Source organism: Sorex araneus, chromosome X (genome assembly GCF_027595985.1).
Source record: "Sorex araneus isolate mSorAra2 chromosome X, mSorAra2.pri, whole genome shotgun sequence".
Classification (NCBI taxonomy): domain Eukaryota; kingdom Metazoa; phylum Chordata; class Mammalia; order Eulipotyphla; family Soricidae; genus Sorex; species Sorex araneus.
Genome location: NC_073313.1, coordinates 162,486,100 through 162,506,701, shown reverse-complemented (window position 1 = coordinate 162,506,701; position 20,602 = coordinate 162,486,100). Strand labels below are relative to the sequence as shown.

The following is a 20,602-nucleotide window of genomic DNA, read 5'->3' as shown; positions in this document are numbered from 1 at the left end:
GCCCCCCACCCCCACCCCGGGAGGTGGGTTCTCTATGGGGCTGAGACCAGCTCAGACACTGCAGGAGTCCCTGGGCGGGGTGGGGGGGGTGGTCAAGTAGGGGGAGCTCTGTTCGTGCACTCGTACCCGGTTAAGAAGGGCTATCCTGGGGCTGGAGCGATAGCACAGCGGGGAAGGCGTTGGCCTTGCATGCGACTGACCCCAGTTCGAATCCCAGCATCCCATAGGGTCCCCTGAGCACTGCCAGTAATAATTCCTGAGTGAAGAGCCAGGAGTAACCCCTGCACATCACCGGGTGTGACCCAAAAGCAAAAAAATAAATAAATAAAGAGCTATCCAGGGCTGGAGCGATAGCACAGCAGGAAGGGCGATTGCCTTGCACGCGGCCGACCCGGGTTCAATCCCCGGCATTCCCATAGGGTCCCCCGAGCACCGTCAGGAGTGATTCCTGAGTGCAGAGCCAGGAGTAACCCCTAAGCATCGCTTGGTGGGACCCAAAAAGCAAAAATAAACAAACAGAAAAAAAAAAAAAGAAGAAGAAGAAGGGCCGTCCAGGGGCTGGAGCGATAGCACAGCGAAGAGGGGGTTTACCTTGCACGCGGCCAACCGGGTTTGATTCCCAGCATCCCCATTTGGTCCCCCGAGCACCACCAGGAGTGATCCCTGAGTGCAGAGCCAGGAGTAACCCCTGTGCATCGAGACCAGGGCGATGCCCTTGCATCGCCGCAGGTGACGCAAAAAAAAAAAAAAAAGACAGAAAGAAAGAAAAAAAAAAAAAGAAGGGCCGTGCAGTCTAGTGACTTAGAAACACTCCTCCAGGATAATGACTTAGAAACGGTTGTCCAGTCTGTCCATTCCGCCGCCTGGGCAGAGGCCGTCCGGGGCCTCGGCTCAGCGGAGGGTCTCCAGCACATTGACTCCCAACAGGAACTTGTTCTTCTGTATCTTCTGGAGACTCATCTTCCCGGACGTGATCATCTCCCAGCTCGGGAACCGCTCGATGGTCTTCTGCCAGGGCTCGGGGACCAACGTAAGACTGGCGCACCAACACTCCTGCTGGGACAGGCACGGGGGCTCGTGGGGGCACCCAAGAACGGGGTGGTGGTGGTGCTCCCTTGGCAGTGCTCGGGGACCACATGTGATGTGGGGGAGGCGTCACCTCCCTGCTACACCTGCACTGCCCATCCGCATACCCGTGGGGCACTGTGGGGGGCCCTCGGGGTTCCCATTCTAGGGGAGGGCCTCAGAGGGTGGGACGCCCAGGGAGGGGGCCAGGAGAAGGAGCAAAGCCCCCCGCTGTGGCTGGAATTTGGGAGCACTGAGGGGCCTGGGGAAGGCTCAAAGGAAGGAAGAAACTTCCTGTCGGGGAGAGTCAGAGACCAGGGCGACGCCCTTGCACGTGACTGATGTAAGCTCAACCCCTGGTACCCCACAGGGTCCCCCAACTCTGTCAGGAGGGATTCCTGCATGCAAAGTCGGGAGGGACCACTGAGCACCCAGGTGAGACCAAGACTAAAAATGATCCTTCCGAGAGGGATGGATACAGAATGGCGGCATTCATTTGTGGGAGATATATAAAAAAAAATAGTAGAAGACTAATATCCACGGCCAGGGAAAGCAGGGCTAGGAGCACTGGTCAGTGGCTGGAATCAACCACGAGTGTGTGGGGGTCGGAGGGCGGGTAAGACAGAGAAGGGACCAGGGTGACAGTCATAGCTGGGAAGGGTCACACTGGACAAGATCTGAGGATTAAAATAGGTAAAGGGATATTCCTGATAACCTCTCAGTGTCTGTACTGCAAACCACAGAGCCCAAAAGGGGGGAAGGAGGGGGGAGAGAGAGAGAGAGGAAGAGAGATGGAGAGGGAGAGAGAGAGAGAAAGGGAGAGAGAAGAGAGGGAGGGAGAGAGGAAAGAGAGAGGAGAAAGAGGGAGAGAGAGAGGAGAAAGAGGGAGAGAGAGAAAGGGGGAGGGAGAAAGAGAGAGAGGGAGAGAGACAGACAGACAGACAGACCTGGGGGTGGGGATGAGGGATGTTGGGAGGGACCCTGGGGACACTGGTGCTGGGAAATGTGCCCTGGTGGAGGGCCGGGTGTTGGAACCCTGTAGGACTGACACCCGACCATGAACAGCTCTGTAAGGGTCTGTCTCACAGCCATTCAATTTTAAAAAAAACAACAAAGAAAGAGTAAAATAAAATAAAATAAAAAATAAATTTAAAAGATCCTTCCAGGCTCGGAGTTGGAGCGATAGCACAGTGGGAAGGGTGTTTGCCTTGCACGCAGCCAACCCAGGTTCGATCCCCGGCATCCCATAGGGTCCCCCGAGCACCGCCAGGAGTGATTCCTGAGTGCAGAGCCAGGAGGAACCCCTGAGCATCGCTGGGTGTGACCCAAAAAGCAAAAAAAAAAAAGAAAAAAAGATCCTTCCAGGCTGAAAGATAGCACAGCAGGGAGGGCGCTTGTCTTGCACGCGGCCGACCCGGGTTCGATCCCCGGCATCCCATAGGGTCCCCTGAGCCCCGCCAGGAGGGATCCCTCAGTGCAGAGCCAGGAGTTGGTCCTGAGCATCGCTGGGTGTGGCTCGGAAAGAAGATCCTCCCTCAGGCCCCCCCTCCCCCCCCATGGGGCCCCCTGCTGCCCGCTGCCCAGGGCGCCTGCCTTGTTCATGCTGAGCCAGCCCTTCTCCAGCACGTTGCCCTGCCGCTCGCTGAAGGACTGCGCCGAGCGCAGGAAGAGCTGCCAGTGCTCGCCGTCCCCCATGAGGATGCACACGTAGGACATGAGGTGGTACAGGCGCGGGTAGAAGACGGGCCCCGTGCAGTGCTGCGCCACCAGCACCTCCAGGCGCTGCGGGGACACGGCCCAGCCCATCAGCTCCACATCGGGGCGTGTGTGCGTGTGTGTGTGTGTGTGTGTGTGTGTGTGTGTGTGCAAGGCACAGGACTGGTGTGAGGTGCCACATGCTTGCACACATATGAAGCGTCATATGTTGTGCATGTGTGGTTTGTGCTGTGCACGACCTGGGCTGCCATGCCTGGCACGTGCCCGTATGTGATTTTGTGCAAACTGTGGGTATGTGGACAATGTGTGTATGTGTGTGTGCGTGTGTGTGCGCACGTGTGTGTGACATGGAACTGGTGTGAGGTGTGACACGCTTGCACACATCTGAGGTGTCATGTGTCGTGCGTGTGTGGTTTGTGCTGTGCACAACCTGGCTGCCATGCCTTGCATGTGTCCATCTGTGATTTTGTGCAAATTGTGGGTATGTGGACTGTATGTGTGTATTTGTGTGTGTGCACGCGTGCATGTGTCTGTGTGATAGACAGAACTGGCGTGAGGTGTGACATGCTTGCACATATATGAGGTGTCATGTGTTGTACATGTGTGATTTTTGCTGTGCATGACCTGGGCTACCCTGCCTGCCATGTGTCCGTGTGTTGTTTTGTGCAAACTGTGGGTATGTGGGCAGTGTGTGTGTATGTGTGCGTGTGTGTGCATGTATGCGTGTGTGATAGATGGGATTGTGTGAGGTGTGACATGCTTGCACACTTATGAGGCATCATGTGTTGTACACGTGTGGTTTGTACACGACCTAGGCCACCATGCCTGGCACTTGTCCATGTGTGATTTTGTGCAATATGTGGACAGTGTGTTTGTGTGTGTGTGTGTGCACGCGCACATGTGTGTGTGATAGACAGGACTGGTGTGAGGTGTGACATGCTTGCACACATATGAGGCGTCATGTGTCGTGTGTGTGTGGTTTGTGCTGAGCACAACCTGGGCTGCCGAGCCTGGCACGTGTCTGTGTGTGTGGGTATGCGGACAGTGTGTGTGTGTGTGTGTGTGTGTGTGTGTGTGGGCTGTGGTGTGTGCCACAGGTGCACGTGTGTGCCCTCTCTGGCCTGGCCACCTGTCTGGGCCACCAGAGCAAGCCCGAGGGATTTGGGATGGGAATGAGTGTGGTTCCACCAAGGGCCTGGGGTCAGAGGCACCGGCGGGGAGCACTGACCTTGAGGAGCTTCATGCCGCTGTCCTGTGCGCTCTCCACCTGCTTCTCCATCTGCTGCTTCAGGAAGAGCACGCGGCCCTCCAGGTAGCGGCTGACCCCCTGGCAGTAGGTGGCCGTGGGCGTCTTCCTGGGCACCAGGCCCTTGGCACGGTTGGAGAAGTTGTGGAAGTTGTCCCACTCCTGGAGCCGCCCGTACCTGCCGGCCACACGCGCCCGGCGTCAGCTCCGCCCGCCGCCGCCCGCCCGCCCAGTGCTGACTCGGGGGGTTTCCGGGCAGCCAAGGCTCTTGTACAAGGCCACACTGGGGCTCACACGGTCTCCTGGCCTGTGCTTCTTTTTGGGGGGGTCACACCCAGCGGTGCTCAGGGCTGACTCCTGGCTCTGCACTCAGGAATCACTCCTGGCGGTGCTCAGGGGACCCTATGGGATGCTGGGAATCGAACCCGGGTTGCCACGTGCAGGGCAAACGCCCTCCCCGCTGTGCTAGGGCTCCAGCTTCTGGTCTGTGCTTCTTTCTGGCAGTCAGGGCCCCGGGTCATCTGTGATGCAAATGTAGCACTGTCGCACTGTTGTCCGTGCACCAGTCACGTCTCCACGGTGAGACTTGTTGTGACTGTTTTTGGCATCTCGAATACGCCACGGGGAGCTTGCCAGGCTCTGCCGTGCGGGCGGGATCCTCTCGGTAGCTTGCCGGGTCTCCGAGAGGGGCGGAGGAATTGATCCCGGGTTGGCTGCGTGCAAGGCAAATGGCCCACCTGCTGTGCTACGGCCCCAGCCCAGATGCAAATGTATGAGGTGGTAACACAGAGTCACAGTTTGGGGCTCTGGCCTGGGCGATGGCCCCCACTACCCCTACCATGGCAGAGGCCCCGAACCTGCATTCCAGTGGCGTTGGGACCCCTGTCCCGTGACAGGTTGGCAGGGAGGGACCCTGGGGTATATGTTCTTGGCACATATGCCTGTCCCCGTAGACTCGGGAGCACTGGTGTATTACAAAAGAAGCAAAGAGGAATTTTTGGGTTTTTTTGAGGGGGGTCCTCAGGGGTCACTCCTGGCTCTGTGCCCACTGACCCATGCGCAGGGCCGGGGACGGAACCGGGTCATCTGCAGACAAAGTGAGTGCCATGGCCCCGGGCTCCGGGCCTGGCTTCCCTCTTCTAGTGCAAACACCCTCGTTAGCTTGTTCTTTGGAGGATCCCTTGTCGGGGGGAGGGGCTGGGGGTTCTGGGCTCTGGTAAAGCCGTGTTTGGTTGTTTTTTTTTGTTTTTTTTTTTTCTTTTTGGGTCACACCCGGCGATGCACAGAGGTTACTCCTGGCCCTTCACTCAGGAATAACTACTGGCGGTGCTCAGGGGACCATATGGGATGCTGGGATTCAAACCCGGGTCGGCCGTGTGCAAGGCAAACGCCCTCCCCGCTGTGCTATCGCCCCAGCCCCTAAAGTCACGTTTTACCAGATCGCGATGCATGAGTAGAGGCCCAGCAGGATTCCGCTCTGGTACTTGAGGATCTTGTTGTCTTCGTTCTCTGAGACAAATTCCAAGCACTCCTCAAAGGTCCTATAAAAGAAGCCTGAACAGAGGAGAGAAAGAGGGGTGTGTCCCAGGAGGGAAAATGGATCTGTGGGCAGTGTGTGTGTATGTGCGCGTGTGTGTGCACATGCATGTGTGTGTCATAGATGGGATTGTGTGAGGTGCAACACGCTTGCACACATGACATGTGTTGTACACGTGTGGCTTGTACCGTGCACAACCTAGGCTACCATGCCTGGCATGTGTCCATGTGTGATTTTGTACAATATGTGGAAAGACATATTTTTGTGCAAAGACCCCAAGTGCTTCTGACCCCAAAGCCCTTGGTGGTCCCACACTCATTCCCACCCCAGGGGGGGGCTGAGTTTCCGAGTTTCGGAGTTTCCCGAGTCCCCGAGTGGATACAGTGTGAGCCAGGAAGAACCCCTGAGCATCGGGTGTGGCCAAAAACAAAAACATAAAATAAAAAAACAAAAACACAAGGCTGGAGTGATAGCACAGCAGGGAGGGCGTTTGCCTGGCATGCGGCCAACCTGGGTTCGATTCCCAGCATCCCATAGGGGCCCCCGAGCACCGCCAGGAGTGATTCCTGAGTGCAGAGCCAGGAGTCAGCCCTGAGCATCGCCGGATGGGACCCAAAAAGAAAAAAAATAACAAAAACAGAAAAATCTCTCCCCACAGGCCTGGAATTGGGGACTTGAGCTCTTTATTATAATTGTTATTATTTTGGAGTTTGGGGCCACACCTGTTTGGGGCTCAGGACTGACTCCTGGCTCTGTGCTCAGGGATCACTTCTGCTGGGGCTCAGGGGGCCATATGGGATGCCGGGAATTGAACCTGGGTCCACCGCATGCAAGGCAAACGCCCTCCCTGCTGTGCTATGGCTCCAGCCCTCCATTCATTATTTCTGTGGTGCTGGGGGTCAAACCCAGGGCCTCCAGCATGGGAGCTGGGAGCTCAGTTTTTTGGTTTTTTTTTTCTCTTTTTTGGGTCACACCCGGCGATGCACAGGGGTTACTCCTGGCTCATGCATTCAGGAATTACTCCTGGCAGTGCTTGGGGTACCATATGGGCTGCTGGGAATCGAACCTGGGTCGGCCACGTGCAAGGCCAACGCCCTCCCCGCTGTGCTAATGACTCCTATGCCAGGGGTCAAACCCAGGGCCTCTGACTGGGAGCTGGGAGCTCAATTTAAAGCCCACCTGCAGAGGCCGGGTGAACAAAGCAGGAGGGGTGCAGGGGGAAATGTGCCTTGCACGTGACCGATCCAGATTCAAGCCCAGCATTCCATAGGGTCCCCCAAGCACCGCCAGGAGTAACTCCTGAGCACCGCTGGCTGTGGCCCCCAAACCAAAACCTAAATAAACAAAGCTTGCCCCCTGGCCTGAGGGAGAGTGCAGGGGACAAGGCCTTCCATGCAGGTAACCCCAGTTCGAGCCCCAGCACCACACAGGGGCCCCCACGCCCCGCCAGGGTGATCCCTGAGCACAGGGGCCGAAGTAAACCCTGAGCATCGCCGGGTGAGGCCCAGAAACATGCCCCACCCCACCCCCCAAAAATAAGATTGGGGCCAGAGTGATAGCACAGTGGGGAGGGTGTTTGCTTGGCACACGGCTGACCCAGGTTCGATCCCCGGCATCCCCATAGGGTGCCCCAAGCACTGCCAGGAGTGATTCCTGAGTGCAGAGCCAGGAGTCAGCCCTGAGAATCGCCAGGTGAGGCCCAGAAACATGCCCCCATCCCATCCTCCAAAAATAAGATTGGGGCTGGAGTGATAGCACAGAGGGGAGCGCATTTGCCTTGCACTCGGCTGACCCGGGTTCAATCCCCGGCATCCCCATAGGGTCACCCGAGCACTGCCAGGAGTAATTCCTGAGTGCAGAGCCAGGAGTCAGCCCTGAGCATCGCCGGGTGTGACCCCAAACATATATCTAAAACATATAAACTTGTTGGCGCTCAGGCCCATGGCAGCCTTCTGCACTCCTGTTCGGGGGAGAGGAAGCCCACTCGTCCCTTGGGGCCCATCTGTCCCCTGACAGGTTACCAGGAAAGAATGAGGTTCCCAAACCGTCATCGGTGACCCCAGGCCTTCTCCACGTGCAGCCCGCCCGGACCCCCCCTCCTCCTCCAATCAGCACTCCTCCCTCGCCCATATCCCAGCGCCTTCGGGGACGGTCCCCTGGCTCAGGACCACACCCTCCCACCCACCCCCCACTTGCCTTGAGCCCCCAGTGGGAGAGGGGGAGGGGGAGGGGCCCAGGAAGTGCCGCCCACGTCGCGGCGGGCCCAGCCCTACCCGCATAGAGCATGATGTCCAAGCAGATGTAGTAGAAGAAGGCCTTGCTGTAGATGTGCTCCTCTGCCACGGAGAGGTCCCACAGCCACCCCAGCACCTGCACCAGCTGCTTGAGTCTGCAGGGCGGGGCGGGGGGGCGGGGAGGGGGAATTGTCGGGGGGGGGGGGAGACGGAGTTGGGGGCGGGGCCGGCCAGGTTCAGGTCTGTTCTCTCTCACACCCTGACTTTCTCTTTCTTTCTTTCTTTTTTTTTTTTTGCTTTTTGGGTCCCACCCGGCGATGCTCAGGGCTGACTCCTGGCTCTGCACTCAGGAATCACCCCTGGCGGTGCTCAGGGGACCCTATGGGATGCCGGGGATCGAACCCGGGTTGGGCCGCGTGCAAGGCCAACGCCCTCCCCGCTGTGCTATCGCTCCGGCCCCTGCTCTGTCCGTCTGGGCAATGCACAGGGGTTACTCCTGACTCATGCACTCAGGCTCCTGGTGGTGCTCAGGGGACCCTATGGGATGCTGGGAGTCAAACCCAGGTCAGCCGGGTGCAAGGCGAGTGCCCTCCCCGCTGTGCTATCGCTCCAGCCCCTTTTATTTCTTTCTTTTCTTTTTTTTTTTTTTTGCTTTTTGGGTCACACGCAGCGATGCTCAGGGTTGACTCCTGGCTCTGCACTCAGGAATCACTCCTGGCGGTGCTCAGGGGACCCTATGGGATGCCGGGGATCAAACCCGGGTCAGCCGCGCGCCAGGCCAACGCCCTCCCCACTGTGCTATCGCTCCGGCCCTCTCACACCCTGCCTTTCGCCCATTGCCGTTGTTGGGGGCTCACGCCCGGCGATGCTCAGGGCTGACTCCCGGCTCTGCACCCCGGAACCCCTCCCGGTGGCGGTGCTCGGGGTGGGGGCCCTCGGGGATGCCGGGGATGATGGAACCCGGGTCGGGGCCGCGTGCCAGGCACACGCCCTCCCCCTCGATGTGCTGTGGCTCTGGGAGGGGGGGCCCCGTGCAAGTACCTGTTTCTCAAGAGGAGACACTGGCTGAGCCAGCAGAGGACGTGGCAGCGCCTGTCGGGGTTCCGGATGAGCACCCACATCTTGTGTGCCCTGAAGCCTGGCGAGAGCAATGACCACTGCGTGATGGGGGGGGTTGAGGGCTCAGACCTGCGGGCCCGGATGCCCTCCCCCGACCTCCCCCTGCCCTGCTTGTACCCAGGTCGATGGCCAGGTCCAGGTGGCCCATGATGTACTTGGTGTAGCTCAGCGTGTCGGCCACGTGGGCCACGGCCTCCGTGTTCTCGCCCTTCAGCGGGAGGGCCAAGGTGCAGTTCATGGCCAGGACCTCGTACTTGTTCCAGCCCTCCTGGTGGCCCAACAGCTGCAGGTTCAGCGAGTAGTCCAGGTAGGCCTTGATGATCTGGGGCGGGACAGGGCGCGAGTCCGCATGCACCCGGGGACGCAGACGCCACCCGGGCACGCAGACGCCACCCGGGGATGCAAACACCACCCGGGCATGCAGACGGCTCACCCCCACTCTGGGCTGCAGCTCTCAGGAGAAGCTCCGAGGGCCTGCGGGCTTCCCACACCCCTGACAGTCTGAAGCGCAGAGACATTTTATTTTATTTTATTTTATTTGCTTTTTGGGCCACACCCGGCGATGCACAGGGGTTCTTCCTGGCTCTGCACTCAGGAATCACCCCTGGCCGTGCTCAGGGGACCCTATGGGATGCTGGGAATCGAACCTGGGTGGGCCTCGTGCAAGGCAAACGCCCTCCCCGATGTGCTATCGCTCCAGCCCCCGCAGAGACATTTTAATTCGGGTCTTGGAGAAAAACTTACTGGAGTTCAAGGATTACTCCTGATTCCGTGCTCAGGGATCACTCCTGACTGTGCTCAGGGCTGACTCCTGGCTCTGTGCTCAGGCTCACTCTGTGCTCAGGGCTGGCTCCTGGCTCTGTGCTCAGGGCTGGCTCCTGGCTCCGTGCTCAGGGCTGACTCCTGACTCTGTGCTCAGGGCTGACTCCTGGCTCTGTGCTCAGGGCTGACTCCTGATTCTGTGCTCAGGGCTGACTCCTGACTCTGTGCTCAGGGCTCACCCCTGGCTCTGTGCTCAGGGTTTACTCCTGTTTCTGTGCTCAGGGCTGACTCCTGGCTCTGTGCTCAGGGCTCACTCCTGGCTCTGTGCTCAGGGCTCACTCCTGGCTCTGTGCTCAGGGCTCACTTCTGACTATACTCAGGGTTTACTCCTGGCTCTGTGCTCAGGGCTCACTCTGTGCTCAGGGCTGACTCCTGACTCTGTGCTCAGGGTTTACTCCTGATTCTGTGCTCAGGGCTCACTCCTGGCTCTGTGCTCAGGGCTGCCTCCTGGCGGTGCTTGGGGGACCCTCTGGGGTGCCGTGGCCAAACCAGGGCTGGCCATGTACTTCCCTGTCCTTGTTTTGCTGTGGGGCCACACCCAGCCATGCTCCCCGGCTCTGTACTTGGGGGGTGGCAAGGGGTCATTCCCCCATGTGCTCCTGGACACCACATGTCCTGGTCAACCCGGGCTCTGCGTGTCCATCACCTGCCCGCCCTCTGCTCCCAGCCCAGTCTAGGGTCTCGGTGCAGGAGGTCCTGGGGAGGGCAGGAGCAGAGAGCGTCTGCTTGCTGGGTGGGGGAGGAGGTGGCTTTGTTTTACTGCCTGCCTTGCTGCAGTATCCAATTGGCTGTCATCGCTGTGTGTGTGTTTGCTCACTCAACAACCAGGAGGGAAGGTTTAGTTTGGTTGATCTACTTTTATTTATTTATTTATTTATTTTTGCTTTTTGGGGTCCCACCCGGCAATGCCCAGGGGTTCCTCCTGGCTCTGCACTCAGGAATAATTACTCCTGGTGGTGCTCAGGGGACCCTAAGGGATGCTGGGATTCGAACCCGAGTTGGCCGAGTGCCAGGCCAACGCCCTCCCCGCTGTGCTATCGCTCCAGCCCCTGGCTGATCTCCTTTTGCTTGCTTGTTTGGGGGTCACACCCGGCTGTGTTCAAAGCTTACGTCTGGCCTCCCTGCAAGGGGGGGACAGGGGGCGGGAGGGGAACGCGAGGGCCCCTACCTGGAAGTCGTTCTGCGTCTCCAGTGCCGTGTTCAGCTGCATGAGAGCAGCGAGGGAGCAGTAGTACTTGCAGTGGAAGAAGTAGTTGAGGCTGTAAATTCTCCAGAGCAGGGCCAAACAGCCGGCCTGCTGGTACAGCTGTGCCAGCCTCTTCTTCCTGGGGGGGGCGAGGGGCAGAGAGACCCCGTCACCCAGGGGCTTGGGGACACGGCCGAACTGGCACAGCCTGGGGGCGTGCCACCACCACCCAATGGAAACACCTCCTCCCCCGCCCCCCCCCCGCCCCGGAAGTGTCCCATCTGAGACTTCCTCGATGGCACCTGAGTAAGGCCAGATCTTTTTTTTTTTTTTCCTTTTTGGGTCACACCCAGCGACGATGCTCAGGAATTCCTCTGGCGATTCCACCTTATGGGATGCCGGGGATCGAACCCGGGTCGGCCGCGTGCAGCACGGCAAACGCCCTCCCCGCGGTGCCATCGCTCCTAACACCGGAGATGTCCTTTCTCTCTTCACTTGTATCACTTGTAGTCCCGTTGATCTTCGATTTGCTCGAGCGGGCGCCAGTAACGTCTCCATTTGTCCTTGTCGCAAGCCAGTATAGCCCAATGATATCTGCTTGTTTCAGGAACAGGAAGAGCCTCAAATCGTTCACTCAGAGATTTGACGAAGAAATCTGACCATCTAGTTGGTGGGCGGCCACGAGGTCTTCTGACGTCCTGTGGAATCCAGTCGGTAACAGCTCTAGTCCAGCGGTCGTCTCTGAATCGCATTACATGACCGGTCCATCTGATTTTTGATGCCTTGGCAAACGAGACAGCGTCCCTGATTCTTGACCGTTGACGGAGGTCAGAACTCCGGATTCCTTCTCTCACTTGAGTGAGACGTGATATTCCCAGCATAGCTCTTTTGATTCCTCTTTGGGATACCCTAATAGCGTTCTCATCCTGCTTTCTCTCATCCTTGTAAATCCAGGCGTGCTATGCCCACTCAGCCACAGCAGGGGGTGCTCACGTGCAACTCTCCCTCCACCCCCCACCCCCATCCTGGCGTCCCTGCCGCCACCTCACCCCCCCCACCACCACACACCCCCACTTGGGTGTCATAGCACATCTGCAGAAAAAACGAGGAGACCATTGGGGCCGGAGCGATAGCACAGCGGGGAGGGCATTTGCCTTGCACTCGGCCAACCCGGGTTCGATCCCCGGCATCCCATAGGGTCCCCCAAGCACCGCCAGGAGTAATTCCTGAGTGCAAAGCCAGGAGTAACCCCTGAGCATCGCTGGGTTGTGACCCAAAAAATAGCAAAATAAAAACCCCAAAAAAAAACGAGGGGACCATGGAGCTTGTGTGGAGAGCAGCCAGACGTGGCAGGTGGGGAACTGAGCCACGGGGGGCCATGGTGGCGTGGTGGTGGGGGGAGGGGGAGGGGTTGTGTATTTGCACGCTGCTCCCAGCAGGAGCGGGCACGTGTATATTAGCTTCCTTTTGTGTCTCGGCCACGCCTGGCAGTGCCCAGGGCTGACTGTTGGCTCTGTTGTCAGGGATGGCTCCCAGGGGGGTCTCGGGGGTCCTCGTGGGGTGCCGGGGATCCAACCTGCATTGCCCACTTGCGAGAGCCATGCCTTAACCCCTCCACCCGCTTCTCTCTCTCTCTCTCTCTCTCTCTCCCTCTCTCTCTCTCTCTCTCTCTCTCCCTCTCTCTCTCTCTCTCACAGGGGCTGCTTCCCACCGTGCTCATCACATTCAGGTGATCCTCTGGATGTGGGGGGCTCCTGGGTCCCCAAACCTGGGAGTGCTGGGGCTGGACTCACAGCCCCTCCTGAGCACAGCTGTGGGGACCCCAAGCCCCGAGCCATGGAAGCCCACGTGGGACTGCGGGCGGCTCCCCCCAAGGCCCCTAGGGAGGGTGGGGTGGGACGCATGGGTGGAGCCCGTGCCCACCCGGTGCCGTCTGGCTCTGAGAGGGGCGCTGGGCAGTCTGGGCGCCAGCAGCTGAGTGGAGGGGGCGGAGACCCCCGCCCTCACCTGGGGGGCGGGCTCTCCTGCGCCTGCTGCGTCATGTAGTGGAAGTGCCGGTTCTCTTCCATGTGCAGCTGCAGGAACAGCGAGATCAGGTTGTAGGGGAAGGGGCGGTTGAGCAGCCGCAGCGCCTTCCGGAGCATCTTCTTGGCCAGGTCCAGCTGGCCCACGTGCGAGCAGACCTGCGGGGGACGGCGGTCACCACGCTGCTGTGCGCGCGATCCGGCCTCACCGCGCGCGCGCTAACCGCTTGGCTCACCAGCCTCGCGCTCCGGCCACACGGCGCGCTAACCATGCTGCGTGCGCTCTGGCCTCGCCACGCACTAACCACGCGGCGCCCCAACCCCGCCGCGTCGAGCGCCAGCCTTGCAGTTCCAGCTAGAACTGCATCCCAGCCACACAGTGCACCGACCGGGTCGTGCGCCGACCACACTGTGCACCTGCCAACCGCGCGTGCTCACGCCGACCACAGGTACCCACGCTCGGCCTGCACTGGGCAAATCTTCCCCAGAAAGAACTCTTAAAAGTGTGCAGAGCCATGCGGGGGGGGGGGGGGGGGCGGAGCAATAGTGCAGCAGCGAGGGCATTGGTTGGCCTTGCACGTGGCCGACCCGGGTTCGATCCCCGGCATCCCATAGGGTCCCCCAAGCACCGCCAGGAGTGATTCCTGAGTGTAGAGCCAGGAGGAACCCCTGAGCATCACTGGGTGTGACCCCAAAAGAAAAAAAGGGTGTGCAAAAAAAAAAAGCGTGCAAATCACACTAGTGCCCTTGGGGTGGGAATAAGGGCCCAACAAAGGTGCATGTCCCACCAAGGTGATCCCCAGCACCCCAGAGGGTCCTCCTAACCCGCCAGGATGGATCCCTGGGCACTGAGCCAGGAGTAAGCCCTGAGCACTGCCAGGTGGTGTGGCCCCAAAACAATAAAGCAGAAACACACACACACACACCCATCCCCGCTCCCGAAGTCCTGTGCCTGAGCGTTGGCACGGGGGGGGAGGGGGAAGGCCTGTATTTCCCACCTGCTGTGACCTGGCATCTGTGTGTGACCTGTGCTGGGGTCACCGGTGCCAACTCCAGGGGCCAGAGAGAGAGAGAGTGTGGTAGGGGGCTCGCCTTGCCTTTCCTTTTTTTAAATTTTTTTCTTTTTGGGTCCCACCCGGCGATGCACAGGGGGGTTCCTCCTGGCTCATGTACTCAGGAATACTCCTGACAGTGCTTGGGGGACCCTAGGGGATGCTGGGATTCGAACCCGGGTCGGCCGAGTGCAAGGCAAACGCCCTCAGGGGTTCCTCCTGGCTCCTGCGCTCAGGAATCATTCCTGGCGGTGCTCGGGGGACCCTAGGGGAGGCTGGGATTCGAACCCGGGTCGGCCGCGTGCAAGGCAAACGCCCTCAGGGGTTCCTTCGGGCTCCTGCACTCAGGAATACTCCTGACAGTGCTCGGGGGGACTCTAGGGATGCTGGGATTTGAACCCAGGTCGGCCGCGTGCAAGGCCAACATCCTCCCCGCTGTGCTATTACTCTAGCCCCTCACCCCGCCTTTCCTGCCAGCCAAGAAAAGCTAGACCAGGGCTTGTGGGGGTGGGCGAGAGGGGGATCCTTACCTGGCCCTTGAGGCTGTAGAACGTGGCCAGCTCAAAAATCTGGCTGGAGGATTTTTTCTTATTGAGAAGTCGCAGCAGCCTCTCTGCCTCGTTCAGGGAGATGGAAGCCTGCGGCAGTGGGAGGGGGAGCACTGTGGGGCCGGGGACCCCCAAGAGGGCGCCAGCAGGCCCCGGATGGAGGGAAGAGGGGCCGAGGGGGGCGTTGGTCCCCCCTAAACCCCTGCGTTTAGGGCGGGCTGCATCAGAAGGGGGCGGGTGGTTCCCATGAGGGAACCCCCTTCCCTCTGAGGCTGACTCCCATCTCACTCCCCCTAGTGTGGACCTGGAACGCTCTAGAACTTTCTAGAACCCTGCCAGATTCCTGCGCCATTTTCTCCTTTGCATCAAGCCGTTGCCCCCCAGGGCCCTATCCCCCTGTCACCCCGAGAAGCCGGTCTTTCCTCTTGGGCTGAGAGGAGCCCCGCCAGCGTGTCCGGGAGGGAGGACACGGGGGACAGAGCCAGGACGGGACCAGGTCGGCTGCGTGCCGCGGTCTCTCGGGCCTGCTCTGCTCCTCGGTGCTCACTACAGGCTTCTTGCCATGACTTGGTCTCTCCACGAAAGCCTCAGGCAGTGCGGGAGTCAGGACCCTTCCCGGCTTCATCAAGAAGGGGCACCCCCTTATCAAGAAGGGGCACCCCCTTATCAAGAAGGGGCACCCCCCTGGGGCTGGAGTGATAGCACAGCGGGGAGGGCGTTTGCCTTGCACACGGCCAACCTGGGTTCAATTCCCAGCATCCCATAGGGTCCCCTGAGCACCGCCAGGAGTAATTCCTGAGTGCAGAGCCAGGAGTGACCCCTGAGCATCGCTGGATGTGACCCAAAAAGCAAAAAAAAAAAAAAGAAGAAGAAGGGGCACCCCGTTTTTCATTTTTTGCTTTTTAGGTCCCACCCGGCGATGCTCAGGGCTGACTCCTGTCTCTGCACTCAGGAATCACTCCTGGCGGTGCCCAGGGGACCCTATGGGATGCTGGGGATCGAACCCGGGTTGGCCGCATGCAAGGCAAACTCCCTCCCCACTGTGCTATCGCTCCAGCCCCATTCACTTAAAAAAAAAATTGGGGGGCACCCCTTATCAAGAAGGGGCACCCCCATTAAGAAGGAGCACCCGTTATCAAGAAGGGGCACCCCCTACCAAGAAGGGCACTCCTGGCTCCTGGCTTGGTCTCCGTGAAGCTCCCGGGCACCGCAGTGTCGGGCGCCCCTCCTGGCCTCAGCCCTCGGGAGAGGCCCGGCTGCTCACCGTGTAGTGGTCCCCCAGGAAGACGTAGGCGGCCGCGACCTCCAGGAAGTAGTACAGGGCCTTGTTGTTCTCGCCCAGGGCCAGGAAGTGCTGCGCCAGCGGCTGGACCACGATCTCCAGCGTCTCCTCGCACTGGCACGACTCCAGCGGGGTCATGTCCTCCGACGTCTTCATCTTGTCGATCACCGCGTCGAAGTACTGCAGGGTCTTCTCCTGCGCCTTCTGGAGGCTGTTCCGAGAGGGGGTGAACAGGACTGACGGCTGGCCAGGGAGGGGAGGGAGGGGAGGAGAGGGGAAGGGAGAGGAGGGGAGGGGAGGGGAGGGGAGAAGAGGGGAGGGGGGAAGGGAGGGGGGAGGGGAGAAGAGGGGAGGGAGGGGAGGGGAGAAGAGAAGAGGAGAGGAGGGGAGTGAAAAGGAGGGGGAGAGGAGAAGAGTGAGGAGAGGAGAGCAGGGGAGGGGAGGGGAGAAGGGTAGGGAGAGGAGGGGAGGGGAGGGGAGAGGAGAAGGGTAGGGAGAGGAGGGGAGGGGAGGGGAGAGGAGAAGGGTAGGGAGAGGAGGGGAGGGGAGGGGAAAAGAGAAGAGAAAAGGAGGGGAGAGGAGAAGAGTGGGGAGAGGAAAGAAGGGGAGAGGAGGGGAGAGGAGAGGAGAAGGGTAGGGAGAGGAGGGGAAGGGAGGGGAGGGGAGAAGAGAAAAGGAGGGGAGAGGAGAAGGGTGGGGAGAGGCGAGAAGGCCAGAGTAGGGGAGAAGGGTGGGGAGGCGGGGAGGGGCGGGGAGAGGGGAGGGAGGAGCTCCTTGGACAGACAAGCATCTCGGCAGAAACCCGGAGGCCGAGGAGAGTCTCCTGGCTTTGCTCTGTGTGCGGCCGACCCCAGCTTCATCCCGGCACCACCTACAGTGCCCCAAGGTCGGCCGGGGACACTCCTGAGCACAGAGACAGGAGCCCCTTCCATGGACCACTGGGTGTGGCCCCCAACCCCACCCTCCCCAAGAAACCCCAACAGGAAACTCTGAGCCGCCGGGGTGCAGGAGCGGGTCGGGGCCACTCCAGGAAGCCGGGGGGGGGGGCGGGGGGCGAGCAGAGGGCGGGGTGCTCCCTGAGCACTGCGCCCGTCGGTGAGGCAGCTGTGTGCCCTGGTGGCTTGACTGGCCCACGCGGCAGAGCTGGCATCCCGCGGTCAGCGCGTCTGGGCCGGTACCTCATGTCCTCGGTGAACTCCGGCTTCCGGGGACTATCCAGTTTGGAAGAGGCGACTTTTTCCTCCGCTGCAAAATAGGCAGGTGTTGGGGCTGGAGCAATAGCACAGCGGGGAGGGCGTTTGCCTTGCACGCGGCCGACCCGGGTTCGATTCCCAGCATCCCATAGGGTCCCCCGAGCACTGCCAGGAGTAATTCCTGAGTGCATGAGCCAGGAGTAACCCCTGTGCATTGCCGGGTGTGACCCAAAAAGCAAAAAAAAAAAAAAAAAGGCAGGTGCCTGGGGTGAGTCGGGGGAGGGGGACACGCCCAGTTTCACGCTAGGGAGGGAACTGTGTCTGGTGGTGCTGGGGCTCGAACCCGGGGCCAGCCCGCTGCGCCGTCTCCCAGCCCCTGTTGGGCCCCGGGGTGCTGTTCAGTGAAGTGAGGCGAAGCGTAGCTTTGAACAATTAGATCCCGCCCCCGCGTGCTCCCCGCCAAGGCCAGGGGGTCCCCGAATACCCCAAAATACGCGTTAAGACCTCCAGTTTCTTCCGGGGGAAGGGGGGTGTTTGCAATCAAGGAGGATGCCTAGATTCTCAGCGCCTCGGGCTCTGGGCAGTCCCGGGTGAGGGATGCCCTCCCGTTTGGGGGAACAGAGAGGGGAGGGTCTCCCTGTGACCCTACATTCCTCCAGAGCCTGCTCGGGGCGGGGGACCTGGGGCACCCCACAGCTCCGGGTCTGCATGTGGGAAAGTGCACCTCAGCAGACGGGCTGGCTGTCACCACTTCCTTTTTTTTGAAGGGGGTTGGTTTTGGTTTTGAGGCCACACCTAGCTGGGGTTACTCCGGGCTCTGCGCTCAGGGAACACTCCTGGTGGAGTCCATGGGATGCTGGGGATTGGACCTGGGTCAGCCCCAACACCTTCTTCTGAGCATCTTTTTTGTTTGTTTGTTTGTTTGTTTGCTTTTTGGGTCACACCCGGCGATGCTCAGGACTTCCTCCTGGCTCTGCACTCAGGAATCACTCCTGGCGGTGCTTGGGGGACCCTATGGGATGCCAGGGATTGAACCCGGGTCAGCTGTGTGCAAGGCCTTACCCGCTGGGCTATCACTCTGGCCCCTTCTTCTTCTTTTCCTTTTTTTTTTTTTTTTTGCTTTTTGGGCCACACCCAGCGATGCACAGGGGTTCCTCCTGGCTCTGCACTCAGGGATTACTCCTGACAGTGCTTGGGGGACCTATGGGATGCTGGGAACCGAACCTGGGTCGGCCGCGTGCAAAGCAAACGCCCTCCCCGCTGTGCTATCGCTGCAGCCCCATGGTCTCGTCTGAGGATCTTTGGTTCCCAGAGTTGCGGTGCTTCTGACTTGTGTGTGCCCGATGTCCCCTAGACCCCCTCCCAGGCCCCAGGATAAACAGGGGGGGCTTGCTGCCCTCCCCGTGCTCCCCAGTTCTCCTAGAAGAGAGAACTATCTTGAGCCCGGAAAAGGGGGGGGGGTTGGCTTTAATTACGCCTCTGGGTTCCAAGGGGCCCATGGGAGAGGTTCCATCCGTCCTCTCCCCTCCACGGCACCCTGTCTTCCCTGCACACCCCACCCCTGCATTCCCAGGCGCCGGAGGACCCCTTCCCTCCTCGCCCCCGCCCAGGCGCGCTACTTTGGAAGCCGTGGGCCTTGGCCATGTGGTGGATGGTGCCGATGTCCAGGGTGTTGAGCCGGATGTCCACGACGAAGTGGTGGAAGGGGACGAAGTCGCCGCTCTGGCAGTGGTCGCAGCGGCGCGCGTCCTCCTCCAGGAAGCGCGCGCACTTGAGGTGCAGCTCGCGCTTCTGGTGCTTGAGCCACAGCTCGTAGGCCGTCTTCTGCATCACGGGCTTGCAGAAGCGGATGATGTTGCACTCGATCACCTCGTTCTCCAGCTCCCACAGCTCCTCCTTCTCGCCCTGGACTGGACAGCGCGGGCGGCCGCTGGTTCCTGGATGCTCCAAGTGCGTGCATGCGTCCAGCCCCGTGCATGCACCCAGACGCTGCGTCTGCAGCACCCCCCAACACCGCCCTCGCTCCCGCGCCCCCTGGCGCGGGGGGCGCCACTCACTGATGCCCACGGCTGGCCTCAGCGACAGGGAGCGGTAGTGGACCTCGGCGGAGACCGGGTTCTGTCGCAGCGCCAGGCGCAGCTTCCTGCCGTCCCGGTAGCAGCCGAAGACCTTGGACTTGACGAGCTTGGCGAGCGCCTTGATCATCATCTTCATGTTCCAGCACGGCAGGATCTCGAAGAGCAGCTCGGTGGTGAAGGTCAGGCCCAGGATGGCGGCGCAGCGCACCAGCATCTGGTGGGACAGGCTCATGCTGTCCAGCTGCACCAGCGACATTTCTGCGGGACAGGAGGGCCGGTCAGAGGGGCGCCACAAGCCCCGCGCACGCCCCGCCCCGCCCCACCCCGCGTGCGTGCGCCCAGCCCGCGTGCGCCCAGGCCAGCGAGCGCCTGGCCCCAGTGCGGCCAGCCCCAAGTGCGTGCGTGCGTGCATGCGTCCAGCCCCGTGCATGCACCCACATGCTGCGTGCGTGCGCCCAGCCCGCGTGCGCCCAGGCTCACGGGCGCCTGGCCCTAGTGCAGCCAGCCCCAAGTGCGTGCGTGCGTGCGTGCGTTCATGCGTCCAGCCCCGTGCGTGCCCCCAGACCCTGCGTGCGTGCGCCCAGGCTCACGAGCGCCTGGCCCAAGTGCGGCCAGCCCCAAGTGCGTGCATGCGTCCAGCCCCGTGCTAGGCTCTGCCGTGCGGGTTCGATATTCTCAGTAGCTTGCCCGGGCTCTCCGAGAGGGGCAGAGGAATCGAACCCGGGTCGGCCGTGTGCAAGGCGAACGCCCTCCCCGCTGTGCTATTGCTCCAGCCCGCTGGAACATTATATGACTGAAACCCAATCATAAACAACCTTGTCACTGTGTGTATCACTGTGATTCAATTTTAAAAAATTAAATAAAGTAACACAGGGGGTTGATTTAAAAAAAAAGGGGGGAGGCATACCCAGTGGATGGGGATGGTGAAGCAGAGGGCATCGGGCCAGGCGTGGACTAGACCCCCCAGCCCACCTAGCTGTCCCCCTGCCCCCCAGCCCACCTGGCCAGTACCTTTCAGTGAAGAGGGCGGGGACAAGTTTTTCAGGATGATGCCGCTCGCCAGGTTGCAGATTTCCTGACTTTCGTCCTTGTTAGCAGAGTGTGGCTTTAGCTCATCCGTCGGCAGGATAATATCCTCTAGGGGCCGACAAGAAAAAGATGTTGGTGCTGATTTTTTTTTTCCCAGAGCTTTGAGATGGATCCCCCGTGACACAGAACAGAGAGAAGTTTTGGGTTTGCTCTTTTTTTTTTTTTTTCTTTTTGGGTCCCACCCAGTGATGCTCAGGGCTGACTCCTGGCTCTGCACTCGGGAATTCCTCCTGACAGTACTCGGGGGCCCATATGGGATGCTGGGAATCAAACCCAGGTTGGCTGCGTGCAGGGCAAATGCCCTACCCGCTGTGCTATCGCTCCAGCTCCCGGGAAAGTGTGTTTTATGGAAACCAATATATAAACACTGATATTCACTCCAAAGAAGTTCGTTCTCTCCTTCACCCCCTG

General features: G+C 60.3%; 1 protein-coding gene across 1 annotated transcript in view; it reads right to left on the bottom strand.

Annotated features, from left to right (window-relative positions):
- Positions 1-588: 588 nt before the first annotated feature.
- The window catches only part of ADCY10 (adenylate cyclase 10), a 42,896-nt gene continuing 22,882 nt past the window's right edge, over positions 589-20,602 (bottom strand). The window contains exons 18-32 of the mRNA XM_055121978.1: positions 20,114-20,239; positions 19,082-19,360; positions 18,644-18,934; positions 17,010-17,076; positions 15,814-16,042; positions 14,532-14,639; positions 12,933-13,108; positions 10,908-11,064; positions 9,035-9,239; positions 8,840-8,936; positions 7,838-7,953; positions 5,464-5,581; positions 4,010-4,205; positions 2,659-2,847; positions 589-1,053 (exon numbers count right to left, since the gene is read on the bottom strand). Of these exons, the coding sequence (XP_054977953.1) occupies positions 892-1,053; positions 2,659-2,847; positions 4,010-4,205; positions 5,464-5,581; positions 7,838-7,953; positions 8,840-8,936; positions 9,035-9,239; positions 10,908-11,064; positions 12,933-13,108; positions 14,532-14,639; positions 15,814-16,042; positions 17,010-17,076; positions 18,644-18,934; positions 19,082-19,360; positions 20,114-20,239 (2,516 nt within the window). The 3' untranslated portion in view covers positions 589-891. The remainder of the gene's footprint in view (positions 1,054-2,658; positions 2,848-4,009; positions 4,206-5,463; positions 5,582-7,837; positions 7,954-8,839; positions 8,937-9,034; positions 9,240-10,907; positions 11,065-12,932; positions 13,109-14,531; positions 14,640-15,813; positions 16,043-17,009; positions 17,077-18,643; positions 18,935-19,081; positions 19,361-20,113; positions 20,240-20,602) is intronic.